Here is a 26125-nt window from a genome sequence, read left to right as displayed (position 1 = left end):
TGGACGAGGGGTTTGTTACAAGGGCAGGCGAGGAGACCCGCTGACGAGTGGCGAGGCAGGAAGGGCCGATCCACAGAAGGGGTGAGAATTCAGAATTTATCCATAGGCATGTTTTCCCGTTTCGGCAACACGGACTGGACTGTTGTCCTGGTGCACAAGTAAATAAAGTTTGAAGGAAGAGCGGCCGCAAGTTGTCAGAGACCAGGTGATCGGTGAGGTCACTTCACCCAGAGCGGTGACCGTTCGGAACCCGTCACTACAGGGACAGACTGAGGGGAGCGGCAGGGATGGATTGAAGGGGAAGCTGAGTGAACAGAGAGAGACAAAAGAACATCAGTACAGGGTGGTGGGACAGGAACGCCAGCAGGGACCAGAGGGGCAGAATGGCCTCTCTAATTTAATAGTAAGTATGTTACAGAGTCAGTAAGGATCAGAAACACAATATTTAAAATAAAAACTGATTTATTTACGACAGATCCACAATATTTAATTCCAGTCCGATTAAAGGCCAACATCATCAGAACAAACCTCTCCCGTGCCCGGTGATCTGGAGGCGGTGAAGCTCGGCGTTCTCGCTGGGTTGGGGGCTGGTCTCGCCCGTCTGCGCTGCCCCCTAGTGTCCGAAATGTGGAAGGACAGTCTGGATCGTGTGTGTGCATTTGTTCCTCTGCAGACAATTGAGAACAGCTTGTTCTTGCCGACAACATCCACGGATCATAAACTTATAGCACATGTCACTCGGGGACTTCAGCTAAATATATATCTTCTGTGTGAATGTATGTTTATTTGTTATCTTATATGTGCCTTGTGCTGTTTCTGTTGTTACTGTTTTGCACCTTGGACCCAGAGTAACATTGTTTCATTTGGCTGTATTTGTTGATGGTTGAATGATAATTGAACTTATATAGCTGAACAGTTCTGGACATGTCCCATTGCCCTAGCGGGAGCACACAGTATTTACACGACTGCTCCTGGAGATTATCTGCTCACGGTGACCCTGAAGTGATTGACAGTGGTGAACTCAGTATTGGCAATGCCGATGAATGTCGAGGGTAGGTGATTAGACCTTCCCGTTGGAGATTGTTAATGTGTGGAATTGTTGTGGTCTGAATACTACAGGTCACTTTCTCCCCAAGACAGAGCAGTTTGTTATCTCTGTGCACCCAGACAGAATAGAGGAAACAATGGCCTTGCTTAGCAGAAGGGTCCAGAACCGGATGGTGTTCAACAAAGGTGATCTGCTGAAGAACCAAGTGTCGCAACGAGCTTGTTTATCCCGTTCAACTCTAATTGACACTTAAATTCACTGGAAGCTGGACCTAGTCCTTTCTTTTAGTCCTCAGACTCAACCATTCCCATTATCTATGGCGAAATGGACATCAGCTGATTCGGGACATCGGACCTGATCTCAACGTTCCCCTCCAGTTGGCAGAAAATCGCTCATCTACTTGTCTGAAAGGTGCAATGCATGTGAGGTAAACTTGCAGCTATATTTTTGGCCAAGTCGCAAATCGTTAGATTTAGATACCAACATCTGAGCTGAGCCTGAAAGATCCACTGCACCCATTCCCTTTGCCTGCCCTTCCAAACACACCCTGCGGTCTGTACCCTCAACCCCTCACCAGAGCAAATGGTCTCCCCATCACACACACCCCAGAGGTTGCCCCAGGGCCCCGAACAAATCGTGGGGCAGCAGGACGGCGAATGTGTCGGGCGCAGAGCCACGGTGTTTCTGGAGCATGTGGCAATTGCCCCTCAGTCAGGGTGCAGGCCCACCTGCTGATGAAACCCCCACCCCTGCCTACTGTCGACCCTCCAGAGCCTCTCGTCCTCTGAGTGCACGCACACTTTTCAGCTCAACCTCGTACTCTCGACACCGGCACACTCAATCCAGACATCACCGAAGGTAAATTCTGAAATGCGGAGACGCCTGGGTAGGAACAACGCCACTGAAAGCATTTACAAGCACTGGCTCCCCTCTGGCACCCTAATGGCCCCAATCCAGTCCTTATTTTATGGGAACTCAGCAATCAAACACAGCAAGCTTCCTCAACAAATATAGTCAACATCAACAGGCATGGTGTGTGTAACAGGCAAAGATAATGTAATTTTTTTTTCTGTCAATCAGACTCCAAAGAGCCCGAAACCCTTCAGTGCTGACCCATCTCTGGTTTCTGACCCTCCACTGAACATCCAAATAATGGTCCCCCACTCTGCTGGCAAGTTTAGAGGACCGTAGAGTGTTCGAGTGACCCAGTTGTTTGAGATGCAGCCTTTCAGCAGTGAAAATGACCCATGGTGTTGGGAAGAGCAGGGAATGTTAGCAACCGACGTCATTCTTCCTCAGCACAGAGGCACCAAGAACATGACAGACGTAACCACAGTGAGCTCATCTTCAGTCTGCAGGGAATTTAAGGGAAGCCTCTTCACTCACGGAGTGGTGACCATTTAGAATCCATCACCACAGGGAGAGTGAGAGGTGAACAACAGGGATGGATATGAAACAGAAACATTGGCAGGGACCAGTTGGGCTAATCTGACTCCTACTCCACACTGGGTATGTTGTAGATTTACTAAACACCTGAGACAAAGTTTAAAATAGAACTCATTTATTTGTAACAGACCTAGAATATTAAACTGCAGTCTCATAAGGTGAATGTCAGAGGAAGAGACTCCTCCCAGGCCCAGTGACCAGGGTGCAGACTGGCTGTGGTGAGCAGCAGCAATAATTGCAGTTTCACACCAACAGTCACTTCTCAAACTTGCCTCCAGCAGGCAGCTTATTTACACTTTTTCCCCAGCGTGAACTCGCCGGTGTTTCACAAGGTGGGACGCTTGAGGGAAACCCTTCCCACATTCAGAGCAGGTGAACGGCCTCTCCCCGGTGTGAATTCGCTGGTGGATCAGCAGATCAGATGACCGGAGGAATTCCTTCCCACACACGGAGCAGATAAACAGTCTCTCCCCACTGTGAACTCGCTGGTGTGTCTTCAGGTGAGACGACTGGGTAAAAGCCTTCCCACAGTCTGAGCAGGTGAACAGCTTCTCCCTGGAGTGAACTCGCTGGTGTCTCGTCACGTGGGATGAGTGAGTGAATCCCTTCCCACACACAGAGCACGTGAACGGTCTCTCTCCCGTGTGAACTCGCTGGTGTACCTGCAGGTGAGATGATTCAGGAAATGCCTTCCCACAGACTGAGCACCTGAACAGACTCTCCCCAGAATGAAGTCGCTGGTGTTTGATCAGGTAGGACGACCGAGCGAATCGCTGGCCACATTCAGGGCAAGTAAACGGCCTCTCCCCAGTGTGAACTTGCTGGTGTGTCTGCAAGTTGGATGACTGAGTAAACATCTTCCCACACTTTGAGCAGGTGAACGGTCTCTCCCCAGTGTGAACTCGCTGGTGCGTCACAAGACGGCATGAGTGAGTGAATCCCTTCCCGCACACGGAACAGGTGAAAGGTTTCTCTCGCTTGTGAACTCGCTGGTGTAACTTCAGCTGAGAGGAAAGAGTGAATCCCTTCCCACAGTCTGAGCAGGAGAACGGCTTTTCACCAGAGTGAACTCGCTGGTGTGCCAGTAGGTTCGATGACCGAGTGAATCCCTTCCCACAGTCCGAGCAGGTGAACGGTCTCTCCCCGGTGTGAACTGACTGGTGTGTCTTTAGGTGGGATGACTGAGTGAATCCCTTCCCACAGTGTGAGCAGGTGAATGGTTTCTCCCCAGTGTGAACTCGCCTGTGTGTCAGCAGGTCAAATGACCGAATGAATCTCTTCCCACACATGGAGCACATAAACGGCCTCTCGCCAGTGTGAACTCGCTCGTGTGTCAGCAGATCAGCTGACCGAATGAATCTCTTCCCACACACGGAGCAGATAAACGGTCTCTCCCCAGCGTGAACTTGCTGGTGTGTCATCACGTGGGATGAAGTAGTGAATCGCTTCACAACAGTTCAATGGTCTCTCACCCTTGTGAACTCACTGCATGTCTGCGGGTGGGCTGACTGTGTAAATCTCATCCCACACAGTCGGTGAATGCCCTCTCATCACTGTGAATTATCTGATGTATCTTCAGTTTGAATAACAGAATGGATTGCTTCCAACAGTCAGAACAGATGAACCATTTCACTACGTGTGAACTTGCTGATGGATCTTCTGGCTGAATGACTGAGTGTATCCCTCCCACACTCAGAGCTGGTGAGTGGCCTCTCCACAGTGTGAACTCTCTGGTGTGACTGCAGGTGGGTTGACTGAGTGAATCCCTTCCCTGACAGAGCAGGTGAATGCTATCTCCTGCTATCAATTGTCCGGCAAATCACCAAGTCAGATGTTAGTCATAGTGAATCCCGTGTAAAATCATTGCAGTTGAAGAACTGATCTCTGGTGAACAAACGCTGGTGTGTTCTCAGCACCCCAGTTCCAGTGAATTTCACTGAGTTAAAACAGAATGTTTCCTTTCAGACACAAAACACAGGTCCAGCTGGGATGAGATACATCATCATCCCCAAGGATCGACAACTGATATATCAGTGCTACAAAGGAAATATCTGGTCACTCCTTCGATACCCGGTCAGACACAAAATAACTGACGTGTTGTTATGTTTGAGATTCCCGTACACAAATTCTTTGTCATTTCTAACCTGTAAAAAGATTTAGAAAAGACATCGGTGGGTGAAGGAGAGCATTTCAGATGAGATAATTTTAGTGTCTGTGGTGAGATCTGGCATCACACTGTCACTGTGAGGTTCAACACCAGTTGGACGAAAATCTCATCTTCTAACTGGGTTTGGATCAGGTGGCCAGACTGACCATTGAATTCTCAGACTGTTTTTCTGTCTATATCAGAACTGGCCATTTCTGACCGTCTGATATCAGCTGTCTCTCCATCAGTACTAATACAAGGTCTAGTCATGTCGCACAGCATGACCAAGGTCACATGATATTACATTCCTGGTCGTGTAGACGTTCTAATTACCCGACCCTTCCCCACCAGGTGATTGACGGTGGAGAAACTCATCAATAGTAACACCAATTAATATGGGGGGGGGGTAAACTATCTTATTGGAGACTGCTGATGTGTAGCATTTTTGTGATGGGAAAGTTACAGGTCATTTGTTACCCAGGACAAAGGCATTTGATGTCACTATGCACCCAGAGAGAATGGGGCAAAACATGTTCGCAAGGATAGGTAGGTCCAGAACAAGAGGAGGCTGGACAAAGGTTATTTTCTAAAAATGCCAGAGCAGACACGACGATTTTTGTTTTTTAACGTAGCATTAAATGACATTTTAACTGACTGGACGGTAGATCCAGGAACCTTTTTTAGACCTCAGTCTCACTGAAACACGTTAACTAACAAGGTTTTGGATATCAAGTGATTCTGGACATCAGACCTAACAACAATGTTTCAATTCATGCATAAAATTGCTAATAAATTCTCTGATGCGAAGATTTTGTTTTTTAATGCAGCATTAAATAACATTTTAAGTGACTGGACGGTAGACCCAGGAACCTTTTATTAGACCTCAGTCTCACAGAAGCATGTTAACTAACAAGATCTGGACATCAAGTGTTTCAATTCATGCATACAATTGCTAATTACATTCTCTGATGCAAAGATTTTGATTTTTAATGCAGCATTAAATGACATTTTAAGTGACTGGAAGGCAGACCCAATACCTTGATAACAACTGATTCTGGACATTGGATCTGATCTTAATGTTCGTGTTCTGATTCAATTCATGCATAAGATCTCTAATCCACTTTGTCTGAGAACTGCCTTCTAAGTTCTTCACCCGTGATCAACTCCGAACTTATTTTTGCCCCAAGTTCCAGCTCCTTGGATTTAGATAGCTAGTGTCTGGGAGATCCAGAAACCCGTTCATCCGCCACGATCTGAGCAATAAGCATGCACCGCAGAAATGATTTCTGCACTTTCTCTCATCTCCCCCGGGCTCGGGTTTGGATCGAGGGTCAGAGGGACAGGAGGACCACCGGCACTGTCCGAGGGTTCAGGGCCACAGTGTGTCGGCAGCTCACTGCAATTGACCCTCGGTCGGGGTGCGGACGCCGGTGACAATGAGACCCCCGCCCGGAGCCCGGAACCCGGAACCCGGAACCCGGAACCCCGCTCCTACCTGCCACCCGCCCTCCGGAGCCTTTTGTCCACTGAGCGCATGCGCGATGTTCGGGTAGCCAAACACTTCTGTGCGCCTGCGTACTTGAGTCACTGTCGACTGCGACTTCTGAATCGCGGCGATTTCAGTGACAACGCCGGCCTCCCTCCGCCACATCCCTTAAATGCAGTCAATGTGCAGAACTCAGCAGCTACTTCAACACAGCGGGCTCCCACATATTACAGGCATCGTGTTTGTCAAAGGCCATTGTCCAATACACTTGCAGATGCAGAAATAAAACAAACTTTTCTGCAGTCAGTTTCCCAATGTTACCGTTTCGTTGCTGGACTGATTCTCCCCGCCCACCATTTTCTGTAACCCCAAAACTCTACTCTGTGGAGGCTTCTCTTTGCTTTCTGACCCTAATATCTGCCCAATAGCTCCCCATTCTGCTCTTGGACTTTAAAGGACAGGGTGTATTGGAATAACTAGTTGTGTGAGGCACAACCCCCAGTTAAAATTACCTGTAACATTGAAAAGAGCAGGGAGTGAGGAGTTTAGAAACCCACTTCATTCGTCCTCACCGCAGAGGCTTGGGAAACGAGGAATATTTGGGACAAAACCCTAGTGAATCTGTCTGCAGAACGCCATGCATGAAGTTCAAGGTCTCTTCGCCCACAGAGTGGTGACTATTTGAAACCCATCATCACAGTGAGAGCGTGAAGTGAACAGCATGGATGGATTTAATAGGACCGATGTGGAACAGAAACATTGCCAGGGACTAGATGTGCTGAGTGGCCTCTCTACTGTACATTGGGTGTGTGACGGAGACATTAAGAACCTGAGACACAGGATTTAAAATATAACCTTTATTTGTCACGATCCAGAAAATGGAATACCAGTCTAACTTAAGGCTAACAGCAGCAGAACAAACTCCTCCAATGCTCAGAGATCAGGGTACAGTTCTGGGTGTGACGAGCAGACACACTATCTGCAGATCTGACATTAACTGTCCCTCATGAGCTTGCAACTTGATTAACATACAGCTTCCTTGAACCTTCTCTGATCTGAAGTTGCTGGTGTGTCAGCAGGAGAATGGTTGTGTTAATCTCTTTGCTCCCTACAGACAGAAGTGTGGCTTAATGTGAACTCGCTGGTGCCTCGCAAGTTGGGTAGACTTAATGAATCCCTTCCCACATTCAGAGTGAACTGCCTCTCCCCAGTGTGAATTCACTGGAGAGTCTGTGGGTGAGATGACTGAGTAAGTCCCTACCCATTGTCTGAGCAGGTGAAAGGTGTCTCTCCCATCCAAACTACCTGGAGTGTCTGTTGCTGGAATCACCGAGTGAATCCCTTCCCACACATGGAACAGGTGAATGGCCTCACCTCAGTGTTCCATAGGTGGGATGACCAAGTGAATTTCTTCCCATATTCAGAACAAGGGAATGGTTTCACCCCAGCGTAGACTCACAGGGGTGCCTGCAGATAAGGTGATCAAATCAATTCCTTCCCACAGTCGGAGCACATGAATGGGCTCTCCCCTGAGTGAAGTCACTGGAGTCTCAGCACGTAAGATGACTGAGTAAATCCTGTCCCACACACGGAATAGTTGAACAATCTCGCTCCCCTGTGAACTTGCTAGTGTGTCAGTACATGGGATGTCCAAACGAATCTTCTCACACACACAGCAGGTAAACAGACCCTCACTGGTGTGAATTTGCTGATGGATCTTCAGGCTGGATGACTGCATTAATCCCCTCACGTACACGAAGCAGGTGAACAGTCTCCCCTCAGTGTAGGCACATGTATGTGTCTGCGGGTCCGCTGAGCAGAGAATCCCTTCTCACACTGAGAGCAGGTGAATGATATCTCCCTGCTGTCAAATCTCTGGCAATTCTTCAAGTCACATGTCAGCTATAGTAATTCCTGCAGAAGATCAATGCAGTTGAAGAACTGATCTCTACTGAAATAAATGCTGATAAGTTCTCAGGACATCGGCTCCAATTTAATGGCTTCACTGAGTTAAAATGGAATACTGCATAGTGGGTAGAGTTAAGAAACTGGAAGGATAAAACTACCCCAATGTACTGCTCTCTGAATAGTAGCCAGGATGTGGGCTTCAAATTACAATAGGAGATAGAAAAGGCATGTAAAAAGGGCAATGTTACTACAGTGACTGGGAATTTCAATATGCAGGTTGGGAAAAAGCAGGTTGGTGCTGAATCCCGAGAGAGAGATCATAGAATGCCTGCAAGCTGGCTTTTTGCAGCAGCTTGTGGTTGAGCCCACTTGGGGGTCAGCTATTCTGGATTGTCTGGTGTGTAATGAACTGGAATTTATGAAGGAGCTTAAGGTAAAGGAACCCCAATGAGGCAACGTTCACAATATGATATAATTCATCCTGCAATTTGAAAGGGAGAAGCTAAAGTCAGTGTTACAGTGGAGTGAAGGTTATTACAGAGGAATGAATGAGAGAGGAGTTGGCTGAAGTTGATCAGAAGGGGACACAAGCAGGGATCAAGTCAGAGCAGCAATGGCTGGAGTTCCTGGGAGCAATTCGGAAGGTGCAGGATAGATACATCCCAAAGAAGATGCATTCTTTTTCAATCTTTTAATTGGTTTCATAATAATAAACATAACATAGTATTGATACAAGGTTATTGGGATTACATTATTGTAATTAACATATTTAAATATAAACCCAGTTGACACACGAGTATTAAACCTCCCAATCATACAGGATACAGATATAATACATGAGAAAAATAATAAAACATATATCATGAAAAAGGAAAAAAAAATACCCCAAAAGAAAAACTAACCTAAACAGTATTAACCAACTAAACTAAAAAAACGAAAAAAAGACATGGGCTGCTATGTAACATCAAAAAAAAAGAAGCATTAGTGTCATCGACTCCGCTCCTCTCGACATATATTAAAAAGAAATAGAATAAGTTTGGAAAAGGTCAAATTACATCATATGGAAGTGTTGAATAAATGGCCTCCAAGTCTTTTTGAATTTAATAGAGGGATATAAATAACACTTCTAATTTTTTCTAAGCTTAAGCACAACATAGTTTGAGAGAACCAATGAAATGTGGTGGGAGGATTAATCTCTTTCCAATTCAGCAAAATGGATCTTCTAGCCATTAATGTAAGAAATGCAACCATCCGACGAGCTGAAGAGGTTAAACGACTTAATTCTATTATTGGCAACCCAAAAATTGCAGTAATAGGATAAGGTTGTAAATCAATATTCAGAACAATTGAAATAATATCAAAAATATCTTTCCAATTATTTTTCCAAAAAAGGGCATGACCAAAACATGAGTTAAAGAAGCTATCTCAGAGTGACATCTATCGCATACAGGATTTATATGAGAGTAATAACAAGCTAGATTATCCTTAGACATATGAACCCTATGCACTACAGATGTATTCTAAAGGCAAGATGACACACCTGTGGCTGACAAGGGAAGTCAAAGCCAAAATTAAAGCAAAACAGAGGGCATGTAACAGCAAAAATGAGTGGGAAGTTCGAGGATTGGGAAACTTCTAAAAACCAACAGAAGGCAACTAAAGATCTATAAGAGTGGTGTGTGTGTGTGTGTGAGTGAGAGTTAGAGTGAGAGTGAGAGTGAGAGTGAGAGTGAGAGTGAGAGTGAGAGAGAGAGAGACAGTGAGAGAAAGAGAGAGGGAAGGGGAGGTGGCTAGAAAGATAAAATATAAAGGTAAGTTAGCCAACAATATCAAAGAGGATACCAAAAGCTTTTTATTAGATATATAAAGAGCTATTACAAGGGAGAAGGGGTTTAGGAAACCAAAAGGGCTGAAAGTAAGTAAGTCACTTGGACCAGGTGGAGCACATCCCAGGGTTCTGAAAGAGGTAACTGAAGAGACTGTGGAGGTATTAGTAATGATCTTTCAAGAATAGTTCCAGAGGACTGAAAAATTGCAAACGTCACCAAATTCTTCAAGAAGGGAGGGAGGTGGAAGAAAGGAAATTATATGCCAAGTTAGTTTAACTTCAGTGGTTGGGAAGATGTTGGAGTCGATTGTGAAGGATGTGGTTTCAGGGTGCTTGGAGACACATGATAAAATAGGCCAAAGTCAGCATGGTTTCCTTAAGGGAAAATCTTGCCTGACAAATCTGATGCAATTCTTTGAGGAAATAACAAGTAGGATAGACAAAGGAGAATCAGTGAATGTTGTGTACTTGGATTTTCAGAAGGCCTTTGACAAGGTGCCACACATGAGGTCACTTAACAAGCTATGAGCTGATGGTATTTCAGGAAAGATAGAGGAGTGGCTGATTAGCAGGAGACAGAAAGTAGGAATAAAGGGGGCCTTTTATGATTTGCCAGTGATTAGTGGTGTTCTACAGGTGTGCAAGGAGTGGCGCCCCACACAGACTTCCAATCTGCGCCTTATAAGGCATGAAAATGCCCGACGCAGGCCTCTCATGGTCTGAGTCAACATTCCCTCCCCTCCCACAGGGGTCAGTGTTGGGCCCACTTCTTTTTACATAAAACGTCAATGATTTGGATGACGGAATTGATGGCTTTGTGGCCAATTTTGCAGACGATAAGAAGATAGGTGCAAGGGCAGGTAGTGTTGAGGAAGCAGGGAGCCTGCAGAAGGACTTGGATAGATTAGGATAATGGGCAAAGAAGTAGCAAATGGGATAGAGCCTCGGGAAGTATATGGTCATACACTTCAGTAGAAAGAATAAAAGCTTAGACTACCTTTTAAATGGGGAGAAATTTCAAAACTCCTAGCTGCGAAGGGACTTGGGAGTCCCCGTGCAGGATTCTCTAAAGGTTAACTTGCAAGCTGAGTTGGTGACGAGAAAGGCAAATACAACGTTGGCATTCATTTTGAGAGAACTAGAATATAAAAGCAAAAATGTAATGTTGAGGCTTTATAAGGCACTAGTGAGGCCTCACAGAATATGGTGAGCAGGTTTAGGGCCCCTTATTTAAGAAAGGATGTGCTGACATTGGATAGGCTTCAGAGAAGGTCCACAAGAATGGTTCCAGAAATGAAAAACTTAGCATAAGAGGAGTGATTGATGACCCTGCATCTTTACTATCTGGAATCTAGAAGAATGGGGTGGGGGGAATTGAATGTTGGAAGGCCTCGACAGAGTGGATTTGGAGAGGATGGGAGAGTCTAGCACCAGATGGCACAGCCTCAGAATAGCCGGATGTCCATTTAGAACAGAGATGAGGAGGCATTTCTTTAGCCATAGGGTGCTGGATCTGTGGAATACGTTGCCACAGATGCTTGGTCATTAGGTGCATTTAGGGTGGAGGTTGGAAGGTTCTTGATTAGTCAGGGCATGAAAGGATACGGGGAAAAGGCAGGAGACTGGTTCTGAGAGGGAAATGGATCAGCCATGATGAAATGATGGAGCAGACTCGATGGGCCGAATGGCCTAAATCAGCTCCTATGTCTTACAAGAAATTATATTAAAGAATCTTATATATTTTAGTTATGTTAGTTCAGTTCATCCAGCTGGGATGACCGTTCACCTGTTTTGACTGGGGGAAGGGATTCACTCACTTACCCCAGTTGCAATCACATCAGTGAGTTCACACTGGCGAGCGGCCCTCCTGGCATTTGACAGTGTTCAGTGGACTGGGGGTGTAGAGGAGGAGAGGAGGTGGGTGAAAGTGACCGGGAAGGAGAGCAAATGGGATATGATTGGGGTGGAGGTGGTGATGGGTAAGGGGAGAGGAAGACAATATGGGACGCGGAGGATGAGGTGAGTGGAAGTGCTGGGATAGTTCTGAAGGGTGTTGGGTTTGGAGAACGGGAAGGAAAAGGATGAAGGGGAGAGGGTGGGGGTGGAGGATTTACGGAAGTGTGAGGGAGGCGAGAAGGCGGTAGACCAGGAAGGGAGTCGGTGGTGGAGAGGGTTGACGGGGTAGAGGGAGGGCGAGTTGGAAAGGCTATGTTACGGGAGGGTCGAGGGGAGGATGAGAGGGGGAGGTGTAGTGGAGATGACTAAAGGACAAGGGAGTGGGTGAGGGGTGGGGAAGGTTAGAGGTTCAGTACGGGGAGGGTATGGAGAGCTGGTGTGGGCTATGTCGATGGCAGCTGGGGAAGGGGAGAGGTGGATGAGCGGAGAGCTGGTCAGTGATGGACAGGGAGAGGGTAAGAATACGGGAAATGGAGGGGGATAGGAGGGTATTGATGGGAGCGCAGGGGAAGGGGTGATGTTGGGGTGGGGAGGAACAGTTGGAGAGTGGGGTGACAGTTACGGAAACAACAGATGGTAAGGGTCGGGGCGAGTGGAGGAGTGGAAATGTGATGGAGAGGAAGGGACATGATGGGAGGGAGGCCTGAGTGAGAGGGAGGATGTAGAGGGTAAGTGCCTTGAAGGGGTGGTGGAAGGGACAGAGAGAGCTTTAGAGCGATGGTGAAGGTAAAAAGGAATAGTAGACTAGGAGGAGAAAGAGTCCCAGAGACACGCTTAACGGCGCAATTGTTACCCTTTAAACTCCACGCTGCAGAATTTGCTCACTATGCGAAGTGCGCAGGCGTCGAGAACTGGTGCTCCTGGAAAGCGCGCATGCGCTCACAGACAAAAGATCCCGGGGGAGCCGGGGCTTCGTCAGCTCCGGAGTCCGCGCCCCGACCCAGGGGCAACTACTGCGAGCTCTGTGGCCCCGTACACTCAACCGGTCCCGGTCCCTCACCATCCGCACCCGGGCTGCGGGGAATTTTCTGCTCAGAACGAAAGTGCCGCTGCTAATGTGCACGTTGCATCAGCTCCCCTCTGCCAAATGGCACCAAATCCAGTGAGTTTTCCTGTGGGGGTTCAGCAGCCAATCTGACCAACACAGCCAGCAGACACTGTCAGGTCAGATATCGGAAGCGCTGCCCCTCCGGCATTGTGAAAGACCCCTCCCATCCTTCCCACAACCTCTTCCGCCTTCTGCCGACAGGGAGACAACGCCGCAGCACAAGAACCACAATTGTCAGGCTGGGGAACGGCACTGTCAGACTTCTCAACACCTTGCTGGCATGTAACCCTGTCTGAAAGCCCTGCCGTCTCACCCACTCACAAACACACAGTCATGGTGCTATTGCTGTTGTTTCACACATTTATACGACTGCTTGTTTTACCATCATAGTGTCAGTAACATCACACTGTCTTACATGAACATGGGCTTCGCACTTGATATCAACCTGTCACTCATCAGGCCCTGTCAATCAGGGACACGTGATCTGTGCTGGGTGGTAACTACATGTGTGCGACTATACATACTGGCCGTACTGTGTTTAGCTGCATCTGTGTACGGCTGAATGACGATCAACTTGAACCTCAAGTCAAATTCAACACCCAGATGTAGAAATAAAACAGAAATACGAGAAAATCTGCAGATGCTGAAAATCCAAAGCAACACACACAAAATGCTGGAGGAACTCAGCAGGCCAGGCAGCATCTATGGAAAAGAGTAAACGGTCCATGTTTCAGGCTGAGACCCTTCTGGGGGGCGGGGGAGATGCCTGAATTAAAAGATGGGGGTGGGGGAATAAACTAGCTGGAAGGTGATTGGTGAAGCCAAGTGTGTGGGAAAGGTCAAGGGCTGGAGAAGATAGAATGAGGCAGCAGAGAAACGTGAACCATAGGAGGAAAAGGAGGAGGAAGTAATTCGCAGGTTTGATGAAGTGAAAGGTCTGAATGGGGAATTGGGGGGGGGGGGTATATTCACCGGAAGGAGAAATCAATATTCATACCATCAGGTTGCAGGGCACCCAGACAGAATATAAGCTGTTGCTCCTCCACCCTGAGGGTGGCCTCATCTTGGCACAAGAGGAGGCCATGGATTGACATGTTGGAATGGGAATTAAAATGTTTGGCCATGGGGAAGTCCTGCCTGTGGCAGGTGGTGTGGAGGTGCTCAACGAAGCAGTCCCCCAATTTACAACGGTCTCACCAGTGCAGAGGAGGCCACTTCAGGAGCACCGGACACAACAGACGACCCCAGCAGATTCACAGGTGAAGGGTTGCCTCACCTGCAAGGACTTTTTGGGGCCCTGAATTGAGGTGAACGGGCAAGTGAAGTAATTAAGGCCGCTTGCAGGGATGAGTGCCTGGAGGGAGATTAGTGTTGAGGGACGAATGGACAAGGGAATCACGGAGAGGGTGATCCCTGTGGAAAGGTGGGGGGGGTGGGGGGAGGTAAAGATATGTTTGGTGGGAGGGTTCCTTTGGGGATGGCAGAAGATAATGTGTTGGACGTGGAGACTCATGGGATGGTAGGTAAGGATAAGAGGAACTCTATCACTATTGAGATGGTGGGAAGTTGGGATGGGCGCAGATGTTCGGGAAATGGAGGAGATGCGGGTGAGGGCAGCTAGTAGAGGGAGGAAAACCTTGTTCTTTAAAGGAGATCGCTGGAATGGAAAGCAGCGTCCTGGGAACAGATGCGGAGGAGGCGAATAAACTGAGAAAAGGGAATAGCAGAAACAAAACAAGAATTTTCCTGTCAATCAGCTTCCAAATGATGCTGCCCTTTCATTCATTGCAACTTCCTCTTCCTCTGATTGCCTCCTCACCGCGTGCTCTTACCCCCACCCCAAACCTTGCCCGACGCTGACCCATCTCCGGTTTCTGACCCTGCTCCACTGAACATCCACTTAACCGCTCCCCACTCTACTCTCAGACTTCAGAGGTCATTTGTACATTGCTGTGTGAAATATTGCCATTGGGAACAGTAAAAAAAATTAACCCTAATGTTGAAAAGAGCAGGGAATAAGGAGTTTAACTGCCCATCATAGTCTTCCTAGGCCCATAGTCAAAGTCAAATCAAAGTCACAGTAAAATTTATTATCAAAGTACATATACACTCAGTGCTTTCCGTATCAGGTTTACCTGTATATGCATGTAAATACCTAATCAGTCAATCATGTGGCTGCAACTCAATGCGTAAAAGCATGCAGACAAGGTTAAAAGGTTCAGTTACTGTGCAGACCAAGCATCGGAATGGGGGGAAAAATGTGATCTAAGTGACTTTGAACACGGAATGATTATTGGTGCCAGACAGGGTGGTTTGAATATCTCAGAACCTGCTGATCTCCTGGGATTTTCACACACAGCAGTCTCTAGAGTTTACAGAGAATGATGCAAAAAAAAACCCAGTGAGTGGCAGTTCTGTGGGCAAAACTGCCTCGTTAATGAGAGGTGTTGGAGGAGAATACCAGACTGGTTCAAGCGGACAGGAAGGTGACAGTAACTGAAATAACCACGTGTTACAACAGTGGTGTGCAGAAGAGCAGCTCCGAATGCACAACATATTGAACCTTGAAGTGGATGGGCTACAACAGCAGAAGGCCACACTGGGTTCCACTCCTGCACCTAATAAAGTGGCCACTGAGTGTTTGTCCCAAAACCACTACATCGAGATTCATTTTCTTGTAAGCGTCCACAGGAGAATAAAATAATTACAACAGCATTTACAAAAACATAGACATAAACAAAGACCGACAAAACCATTGTGCAAAAGACAAATTGTGCAACAAGTAAACACTTAATACTGAGAACATGAGTTGAAAACAGCCCTTCTGAAGGTTGCAGAATCAGTTGTAGTGAGTGAAGTTATCCACACTGGTTCAGAAGCCTGATGGCTGTGGGGTGATAACTGTTCCAGATCCTGGTGCTGTGGGACCTAATGATTCTATACCTCCATAGACCATACGACCAAAAGTCATAGGGAGCAGAATTAGGTCATTCAGCCCATTGATCTGCTCCACCAGTTTAATCATGGCTGATCCATTTCCCTCTCCACCCTATTTTCCTGCCATTTCTCCATAACCTTTCACACCTTGAATTATCAAGAACCTATCAACCTCCCCCTTAAATACATGCAAACTCTCGGCCTCCACAGCTGCCTGTGGCAATGAATTCCACAGATTCACCACCCTCCGGCTAAAGAAATTCCTCCTCATCTCTGTTCTAAATGGACATCCCTCTATTCCGAGGCTGCGCCCTCTGGTCCTGGACACCCCCACCATAGGAAACAACCTCTCCAAGTCCACTATCTGGCTCTTTCAACATTTGATAGGTTTCAATGAGATCCCCCCCCCACCCCCCACCAATTCTTCGAAATTCCAGCGAGTAAAGTCTAAAGCCATCAATCACTCCTCCTACAATTTATTCCCAGAATCATTGTCAGGAACCTTTTCTGAATCCTCCTCATTGTCATTACATCCCTTCTTATATAAGGGACCCAAAACTGCACACAATACTCCAAGTGAGGCCTCACCAGTGCTTGATAAAGTCTCAACATTACATCCTTGCTTTTATATTCCCGTCTCCTCGAAATCAATGCTAAGGTTGCATCTGCCTCCCTCACCACTGACTCAACCTGCAGACTAACTTTTAGGGAATCCTACGCGACAACTCACAAATACCTTTGCACCTTGGATTTTTGAATTTTCTCCCTGTTTAGAAAATAGTCCTTGGTTTTTATTCCCTCTACTAACTTGCATGACCATACGCTTCCCAACACTCTATTCCATTTGCCATTTCTTTGACGTTATCCTAATCTGTTCAAGTCCTTCTGTAGACACTCTGCTTCCTCAACACTACCTGCCATTCCTCCTATCTTTGTATTGTCTGAAAACTTGGCCACAAAGCCATCAATTCCATCATCCAAATCACTGACATACAATGTAAAACGTAGTCCCAACACAGTCTCCTGTGGAACACTAGTCACCAGCAGCCAGGCAGAAAAGGCTCCCTTTATTCCCACTCTTTGCTCCTGCCAATCAGCCAATGCTCTATCAATGCATCTTTCCTGTAATACCATGGGCCCTTATCTTGTTAAGCAGCCTCATGTGCGACACTTTGTCAAATGCCTTCTAAAAATCCAAGTACACTCCATCACCAATTTTCCTTTGTCTATCCTGCATGTTATTTCCTCAAAGAATTCTAACAGATTTGCAGGTAAGATTTTCCATAAAAGAAACCATACTGATTTCAACTTATTTTGTCATCCAAGTGCCCCAAAACCACATCCTTAACAATCTACTCCAACCTCTTCCCAACCACTGATGTCAGGCTATAACTTCCTTTCTTAACCTCCCTCCTTTCTTGAAAAATTTGGCAGCATTAGTCCTCTGGAACGATTCCAGAATCTAGCAATTCTTGAAAGATCATTGTTGATGTCTCCACAATCTCTTCAGCCACCTCTTTCAGAACCCTGCGATATAGTCCCTCTGGTCCAGGTGACTGACTTACCTTCAGATATTTCAGTTTCCCAAGCACCTTGGAACAGCAACTGTACTCACTTCCCCGACACTCTTGAACCTCTGGCCTACAGCTAGTGTCTTAAACAGTGAAGACTGATGCAAAATACTATTTAGTTCATCCACTACTTCCTTTTCCCCCATTACTACCTCTCCAGCATCATTTCCAAGTAGTGAAATATCTCTTCTCACCTCTCTTTTAACCTCTATATATGTACGTTTGTTACCCACTTGATATTGTTGGCTAACTTACCTTCGTATTTCATCACTTCCCCCTTATGGCTTTTTACTTGCCTTCTGTTGCTTTTTAAGTTTCCCAATCCTCTAACTTCCCACTAATTTTTGCTCTATTATATGTCCTCTCCTTTGTTTTTATGTTGGCTTTAACTTCCCTTGTCAGCCACCATTGCATCATCCTGCCTTTAGAATACTTCTTCTCCTCTGGACCTGATGCTAGTGGTGAGGAGAGAGTGTGGCTGGGCGTGGGGGTCCTTGATGATGGATGCTGCCTCTTTTTGAGTCCGTGCTCCATGTAAGTGTGCTCATTGCCTTTGAGGGACTGGGCCACGTCCACTACTCTCTGTAGCGTTTTCTGCTCCTGGGCATTGCTGTTTCCGCGCCAGGCCTTGGTGCAACCAGTTAGAACATGCTCCACATTGCATCTATAGAAGCTTGTCAACGTGGTGATAAATTGCCTAATCTGTGCAACTTTCTGAAAAAGTAGAGGCACTCTCATGCCTCCTTTGTGATGGCACTTACGTACTGGTCCTGGGAAATCCTCAGCTATGATAACACCAGAGAATTTAACGTCACCGACGGTCTGTTCCCCCAATGAAGACTGGCTCATGGACCTCCAGCTTCTTTTCCTTGTAGCCAATAGATAGCTCTTGGACTTGGTGTCACTGAGCGCTCAACCAGATTTTCAATTTCTCTCCTATACATGGGACAGCACGGTCACGTAGTGGTTAGCACAACGCTTTACAGTACCAGGTGACTCAGGTTCAATTCCCGCCGTTGCCTGCAAGGAGCTTGCACAGTCTCCCCGTGACCGTGTATATTTCCTCCAGGTACTCCGGATTCCTCCCACAGTCCAAAGACGTACCGGTTGGTAGGTTAATTGGTCATTGTAAATTGTCCCGTGATTAGGCTCGGGTTAAATCAGGGGTTGAAGAGCGGTGCAGCTCGAAGGGCCAGAAACGCCCATTCCGCGCTGTATCTCAATCAAATGTATGTTAATCTGTTACCACCTTTGATTCAGCCGACAACCATGGTGTCATCAGCAGACTTAAATACAGCATTGCAGTTCTACTTGGCTAAAGCGAGCAGAGCAAGGGGGCTGAGCTCACAGCCTTGTGGCGTGCCTGTGTAATGGAGAGTGTGGAGCAGATGTTGTTGCCAATCTGAACTAAGTGGGGTCTGCAAGTGGGGAAGCGAGGATCTAGCTACACATTGCAAATTAGTGATGAGTTTCAAGGGGGTAATAGTGTTGAATGCTGAGCTGTAATTAACGAAAAGCATCCTGATGTATGCGTCTTCGATGTCTAGATGTTCCAGCGCTGAGTGATGTGCCAATGCAATGGCATTTGCTGCTGACCTGTGGTGAAGGGAGGCAATTGGCCCAGGTCACTCCTCAGGTAGGAGATGCCTTGCCTCATTGTCCAACCTCTCAAAGCACTTCATTACAACGGACGCAGGCGCTACTAGACGAGAGTCACCGAAGCAGGTTATCGCACTCTTCTCGGGCATCAGTATGATTAAAGTATGTGTGCATCTCAGACTGGCAAAGATGTCAGTCAACACTCCAGCCAGTTGATTAGCACAGGTCTTCAGTACTCAGCCAGGTAGCCTGTCTGAGCCAGATGCTTTCCATGGGTGCACCCTTCTGAAGGGTGCTCTCATATCAGACTCACAGGGTCACTGGGGGCTTTGGAAGTTTGTGAATTTGCCTCCAAGTTCTGTCAGTCAAAACAAGCATAAAAGCATTGAGCTCATCTGGGAGTAAAAGTTGCCGTGGTTGCTGCCTGGTTTTGCTTCGCAGGAGGTGACGGCATTCAAGCCCCGCTGCACCCCTCCGTGATTCCAGAATTGCCACTTTGCATGTGAAATGGCGTCCCAGACGTCATACCCGGACCCCTTGTGTTTTCCTGGATTGCCAGTCCTGAACACCACCTTTCTATCTCAGCAGACTGTTCATCTGATGGCTCATCCAGGGCTTCTACTCTGAAAGATCTTGTGGGGACACACGCATCCATGAATGCGTCTACAACCGTGGTGTGCTCATTCAGGCCTGATGAGTCCTTGGACATGGCCCAGTCCACCGACTCAAAACAGTCCCACAGACACTCCTCTGCCTCCTGTGACCACCTCTTCACCATCCTCATGTCTGGTGCCTTGCTCTTTCTTCCCTACCTATAAGCAGGTTGGGGAACAGCCAGATGGCCAGATTTCCTGAACAGTGGTTGAGGGACGGATTGGTAGGCATTCCTGACGGCAGTGTAGCAGCAGTGAAGTGTGTTGAGTCCTCTGAGCTGCAGGGATTTCTTCACGCTAGCCCGATTGAAGTCGCCAGCAAGGATCAAGGTAGGCCGTTTCTTCTTTGTTAATCATGGCACTCAGTACATCGGGTGCTTGTTTCACATCTGCTTTGGGCAGTACTAAACAGCCGTCACGGTCACAGCAGAGATCTCTCTTAGTCGCCATTCAATCATTAAATGTTCCCGGTTGGGAGAAGAGTGAGTCAAGACCGCTATGTCCAGACACCAGGATGAGTTTATAGTGAAGCAGACATAGCTGCCTCAGCCCTTTCCTGCTGCCATCATCCAGACTGTACATGGCCAGGAGAATGCCAGGGAGAGGTGGATGTGTTCCCCTCGCCCCAATCTGGCTGAAGCACCCCCTCCCCCACGGCTGGCCTCACTTTTTGATGGCGGACATACGATCATTTCCTGACAGCCAAGCTCGCTGAGTCCTTCGAGCTCCTCAGGAGATCCCAAGATCACCCCTTCACTGAGACAATATTCCGTAAAGAGAAATTACAGGTTGCAGATTGTAGCAATAACAGTTCGGAAGATGTATATCTCGTAGTTTCGCAAGATGTCGGCCGGTATCATCCGCGCTCTCAGCCCCGAGGGTGGGGAATATTTAGGATACAATTTCTAAGAAGAGCACGTCTTCTTCCTCAGTCTGCAGAAAGTCACACAGGGAATTCAGGTGAAAATCTACACACACGGGGGTTGGGGGGACCAGTTAGAAACTGTCATCATCACAGGGAGACGAAGTGATGAACGACAGGGGTGACGTGGAACAAACACTGTCAGAGATGAGCCGGGGTGCGTCAACTCCCACTGGAAATTTAGTGTGTTGTAATTTCACTAAGTGCCAGAGACAAGAGTTTAAAATAGCGCTTACGATTTTGTTACAGATCCAGAATATTAAATTTCAGTCACAGTAAAGACTCACAACAGCAGAACAACCCCCTCCCAGGGTGATCGGGGTTCAGTCCTTGGTAATGAGCAGCAGCAACAGCTGCAGAATCGGACAACAACAGGAATACACGAACTTGTAACCAGATTCAGCAACTGCGATGGTTATGAATACAGCACAGAGAAACTTTTTCAACTTTTTCACCATTCTGAGCTCGCTGGTGTTTCAGCAGGTGGAATGACTGAGTAAATCTCTTTGCTCACACTGGTGTGAACCCTCTCCTTGTTGTGCACTTGCTGATGCCTCAGAAGCTGGGTTGACTGAGTGAAAGCCTTCCCACACTGAGAGCAGGTGAATGGTCTCTCCCCGGTGTGAACTCGCTGGTGTTTCTGCAGGTTGGATTGATGAATATATCCCTTCCCACATTCAGAGCAGGTGAACGGCCTCTCCCCAGTGTGAACACGCTGGTGTGCCAGTAGTTCTGATGACTGAATGTATCCCTTCCCACACACGGTGCAAGTGAATGGCCTCTCCCCGGAGTGAACTCGCTGGTGTATCATCAGGTGGGATGACTGATTGAATCCCTTCCCACACACAGAGCAAATGAATGGTCTCTCACCGGTGTGAATTCGTTGGTGTCTCATGACGTGGGATGAATGAGTGAATCCCTTCCCACACACAGAGCAGGTGAACGGCCTTTCCCCGGTGTGAACCCGCTGATGTGACTGCAAGTTGGATGACTCAATAAATCCTTTCCCACACTCAGAGCAGGTGAATGGCCTCTCTCCGGTGTGAACTCTCTCGTGTTTCAGTAGTCGTGATGAACGAGTGAATCCCATTCCACACACGGAACAGGTGAAAGGCCTGTCCCCGGAGTGAATTTTCTGATGTGTCCTCAGGTTGGACAACTGAATGAATTCCTTCCCACAGTCGGAGCAGGTGAACGGTCTATCTGTGGCGTGAACTCGCTGATGTATCTTCAGGCTGGATGACTGAGTATATCCCCTCCCACACACCAGGCAGCTGAACGGCCTCTCTCCAGTGTGAACTCGCTGGTGTTTCTGCAGGTCGGATGACTGAATGAATCCCTTCCCACACACAGAGCAAGCAAATGGCCTCTCCCCAGTGTGAACTCGCTGGTGTGTCTGCAGGTGGGACGAGTGAGTGAATCCCTTCCCACACATGGAGCAGGTAAACGGCCTCTCACCAGAGTGAACCCGCTGGTGTGTCCGTAGGTGGGATGACCGAGTGAATCCTTTTCCACACTCGGAGCAGGTGAATGATTTCTCTCTGCTTTGAGCTCTCTGGCAATTCATCAGGTCAGACGACATAGTGAATCCCTCCCACACTTCAAGGTGTTGAGTGCCTGGTCTCTGGTGAAGATACTCTGGAGAGTTCTCAGAGCCCTGGATCCAACGTGTTTCAATGAGAAGTTAAAACAGACAACTTCATTTTAGACACAAAGCAGATGCACCTATCCAGCTGGGATGAGATATGCCTTCTTTTCCAAGGATCAACAATGAATATGTTGTTACTACGAAGGAAATATCTGTTCACTCCTTCAATGACTTGAGGATAATTTACAAGGATTGACTCCAGGTCAGTTCATCCAAATCTCACCATAGGTTGAACACGTGTTCAGATTCCCCTTGCTGTGACTGGTGTGCTGTCTTCTCAAACATATCCTCCTTCACGTTCAAAAACTGATTTCATTCAAGTGCTGGTGATCCGACTGACACAGCAGATCTGGCATGTTGTTGTGTCTGAGATACCCGCACACAAATCCCTTTTCTTTTGTTTCCTGTAAAAAGAAGTTTACAAAAGACATCAATGGGTGTAGGTTAGCATTTGAAATGAGATAATTGTACCCTCTATAGTCAGCTCATTGTTAGAGTGAGGCTCAAAACAAGGTGCACAGAAAATTCATCATCTTCTAACTGGGCACGTGTCAAACATCCAATTCTCTGACTATCTTTGGCAGTTTGAAATAATACCATAAGACCGTAAGATATAGGAGCAGAAGTAGGCCATTTGGCCCATCGACTCTGCTCTGCCATTCAATCATGGGCTGATCTAATTTTTCTAGTCATCTCCACTCCCCTGCCTTCTCCCCATACCCTTTCATACCCTAGCTAATCAAGAACATATCTATCTCTGCCTTTAATACGCCCAATGACTTGGCCTCCACAGTCACTCATGGTAACAAATTCCACAGATTTACCACCCTCTGACTAAAGTAGTTTCTCTGCATCTCAGTTCTAAACGGACGTCCTTCAACTCTGAAGTCATGCTCCCTTGTCCTAGAATCCCCTAACCATGGGAAATAACTTTGCTATATTTAATCTGTTCAGGCCTTTTAACATTTGGAATGTTTCTATGAGATCTGCCTCATTCTCCTGAACATCCAGGGAATACAGCCCAAGGGGTGCCAGACGTCCCTCATACGGTAACCCTCTCATTCCTGGAATCATTCTTGTGAACCTTCTCTGAACCCTCTCCAACGTCAGTACTGTATATCCTTTCTAAAGTAAGTTGCCCAAAACTGCACAGAATACTCCAAATGTGTTCTCGTGAGTGCCTTATAGAGCCTCAACATCACATCCCTGCTTAAATTCTATATCTCTAGAAATGAATGCCAACATTGCATTTGCCTTCTTCACAACTGACTCAACCTGGAGGTTAACCTTTAGGGTGTCCTGCACAAGGATTCCCAAGTCCCTTGCATCTCTGCATTTTGAATTCTCTCCCCATCTAAATAATAGTCTGCCTGTTTATTTCTTTCACCAAAGTGCATGACCATACACTTTCCAACATTGTATTTCATTTGCCACTTTTTTGCCCATTCCCCTAAACTATCTAAGTCTCTCTGCAGGCTTTCTGTTTCTTCAACATCACCCGCTCCTCCACTTCCCTTGGTATCATCAGCAAATTTAGCCACAAATCCATTCATCCCATAGTCCAAATCATTGACATACATCGTAAAAAGCAGCGGTCCCAACACTGACCCCTGTGGAACTCCACTGGTAACCGGCAGCCAGAATAGGATCCCTTTATTCCCACTCTCTGTTTTCTGCTGACCAGCCAATGCTCCACCCATGCTAGTAACTGCCCTGTAATTCCATGGGCTCTTATCTTGCTAAGCAGCCTCATGTGCGGCACCTTGTCAAAGGCCTTCTGAAAATCCAAGTTCACCATATCTACTGAATCTCCTTTGTCTACCCTGCTTGTAATTTTCTCAAAGAATTGCAGTAGGTTTGTCAGGCAGGATTTTCCTTTCAGGAAACGATGCTGGCTTTGGCCTACCTTGTTACGTGCCTCCAGGTACCCCATAATCTCATCCCTAACAATCGATTCCAACAACTTCCCAACTACTGATGTCAGGCTCACGGGTCTATAGTTTCCTTTCTGCTGCCTCCCACCCTTCTTAAATAGCGGAGTAACATTTGCAATTTTCCAGTCATCCGGTACAATGCCAGAATCTATTGATTCTTGAAAGATCATTGCTAATGCCTCCACAATCTCTCCAGCTACTTCTTTCAGAACTGGAGGGTGCATTCCATCAGGTCCAGGAGATTTATCCACCCTCAGACCATTAAGCTTCCTGAGCACCTTCTCAGTCGTAATTTTCACTGAACAAACTTCACTTCCCTGACACTCTTGAATGTCTGGTATACCGCAGACGTCTTCCACTGTGAATACTGATGCAAAATATGCATCAGTTCCTCTGCCATCTCTGCATCTCTCATTACAATATCTCCAGCGTCATTTTGTATTGGTCCTATATCTACTCTCAACTCTCTTTCACCCTTTATATACTTAAAAAAAAAGCTTTTAGTATCTTCTTTGATATTAGTCACCAGCTTCATTTCATAATTCATCTTTTCCTTCCTAATGACCTTCTTAGACTCCTTCTGCAAATCCTTAAAAGCTTCCCAATCCTTTATCTTCCCACTAGCTCTGGCCTCCTTGTATGCCCTCTCTTTTGCTTTTACTTTGGCTCTGTCTTCACTTGCCAGCCACGGTAGTGTCCTTCTTTCCTTTAAAAATTTCTTCTTATTTGGAATATATCTGTCTTGCACTTCCCTCATTTTTCGCAGAAACTCCAGCCATTGCTGCTCTGCTGTCCTTCCTGCAAATGTCCCTTTCCAGTCAACTTCGGCCAGTTCCCCTCTCATGCCATTGTAATTTCCTTTACTCCACTGAAATACCCACACATTGGATTTTATTTTATCCCTCTCAAATTTCAATGTGAACTCGATCATATTGTGATCCTTAACCTTAAGCTCTCTTATCATCTTTGGATCATTGCACAACACCTAATCCAGCACAGCTGATCCCCTAGAGGGCTCAACAACAAGCTGTACTAAAATGTCATCCCTTAGACACTCTACAAGTTCTCTCTTTTGAGGTCCAGTACTGGCCTGGTTTTCTCAATCCACTTTCATGTTAAAATCCTCAACGATTATCATGACACTGCATTTCTGACACGCCTTTTCTATCTTCTGCTGTAATTTGTGATCCACATCCCGGCTGTTGTTTGGAGGCCTGTGTACAACTGCCATTGGGGTCCTTTTACCCTTGCCAATTCTTCTCACAACCCATAGAGACTCTGTACCTTATAATCCTATGTCATCTCTCCCCAGTGATTTAATATTATTTCTTATACACAGAGTCACACCACCCCCTCTGCCTACTAATCTATCTTTCCGATACACCGTATATCCTTGGACGTTCAGCTCCCAATGGCAGCCATCCTTTAGCCAAGTTTCAGAGATGGCCACGTCATATTTGCTGATCTGTAGCTGAATTTCAAGATTGTCGATTTTATTCCTTATGCTGCGTGCATTCAAATATAACACTCTCAGTCCAGTATTTGTTGCTTTCTGTTTGAACTGCACCACGCCTCTATTGCCCTGTAACTCATGCCACTGGCTGTGATTATGCCTCATCTCCTACCTGTTCTTTCTATAATCTCTGTTGCACGCTATCTTTGATTTATTTCTGTTTTCCCCTTCCTCAGCCTTATCACTCCAGTTCCCATCCCCCTGCCAAATTAGTTTAAACCCTCCCTAACAGCTCTACTTAATGTGCTCGCTAGGATATTGGACCCCTTTGGGTTCAGGTGTAACCCGTCCTTTTTGCACAGGTCGTACCTCCCCCAGAAGAGGTCCCAATGATCCAGGAATCTGAATCCCTGCCCCCTACACCAGTCTCTCAGCCACATATTACTACGCCTGGTCATGCTATTCTTGTGCTCATTAGCACGTGACACAGGTAGCAATCCTGAGATTACTATCCTAGAGGTCCTGCTTTTCAGCTTTCTACC

General features: G+C 46.8%; 2 protein-coding genes across 4 annotated transcripts in view; both read right to left on the bottom strand.

The window, feature by feature from the left end:
• Nucleotides 1–2613: 2613 nt before the first annotated feature.
• On the bottom strand, nucleotides 2614–11846 carry LOC134352803 (zinc finger protein 239-like). 2 transcript variants are annotated; one of them, XM_063060283.1, is made up of 2 exons: nucleotides 11684–11846; nucleotides 2614–4638 (listed from the first exon to the last, which is right to left on the bottom strand). In XM_063060283.1, exon 2 carries the CDS (start codon nucleotides 3913–3915, stop codon nucleotides 2785–2787), a length of 1131 nt encoding a protein of 376 aa, XP_062916353.1. In that variant the 5' UTR covers nucleotides 3916–4638; nucleotides 11684–11846; the 3' UTR covers nucleotides 2614–2784. The 2 variants fall into 2 exon arrangements, with proteins under 2 accessions (XP_062916353.1, XP_062916352.1); XM_063060282.1 differs by lacking the exon at nucleotides 11684–11846 and adding an exon at nucleotides 6136–6161.
• A 3099-nt stretch (nucleotides 11847–14945) lies between these two features.
• Nucleotides 14946–26125, bottom strand: part of LOC134352801 (zinc finger protein 239-like) — a 44618-nt gene continuing 33438 nt past the window's right edge. For both annotated transcript variants that reach the window (XM_063060279.1, XM_063060278.1), the window contains exon 2: nucleotides 14946–22600. In XM_063060279.1, the coding sequence (XP_062916349.1) occupies nucleotides 21000–22130 (1131 nt within the window). In that variant the 5' untranslated portion in view covers nucleotides 22131–22600 and the 3' untranslated portion in view covers nucleotides 14946–20999. The remainder of the gene's footprint in view (nucleotides 22601–26125) is intronic.

The sequence above is a fragment of the Mobula hypostoma genome, chromosome 10 (genome assembly GCF_963921235.1).
Source record: "Mobula hypostoma chromosome 10, sMobHyp1.1, whole genome shotgun sequence".
Lineage (NCBI taxonomy): Eukaryota > Metazoa > Chordata > Chondrichthyes > Myliobatiformes > Myliobatidae > Mobula > Mobula hypostoma.
Note: the sequence above shows the minus strand (reverse complement) of the source record. Positions and strands in the feature narration are given on the sequence as shown.

Bases quoted from the DNA above. Each gene is read 5' to 3' on its own strand.
- LOC134352803 (XM_063060283.1), bottom strand. From the start codon at position 3,915: ATGACACACCAGCAAGTTCACGCTGGGGAGAGACCGTTTATCTGCTCC.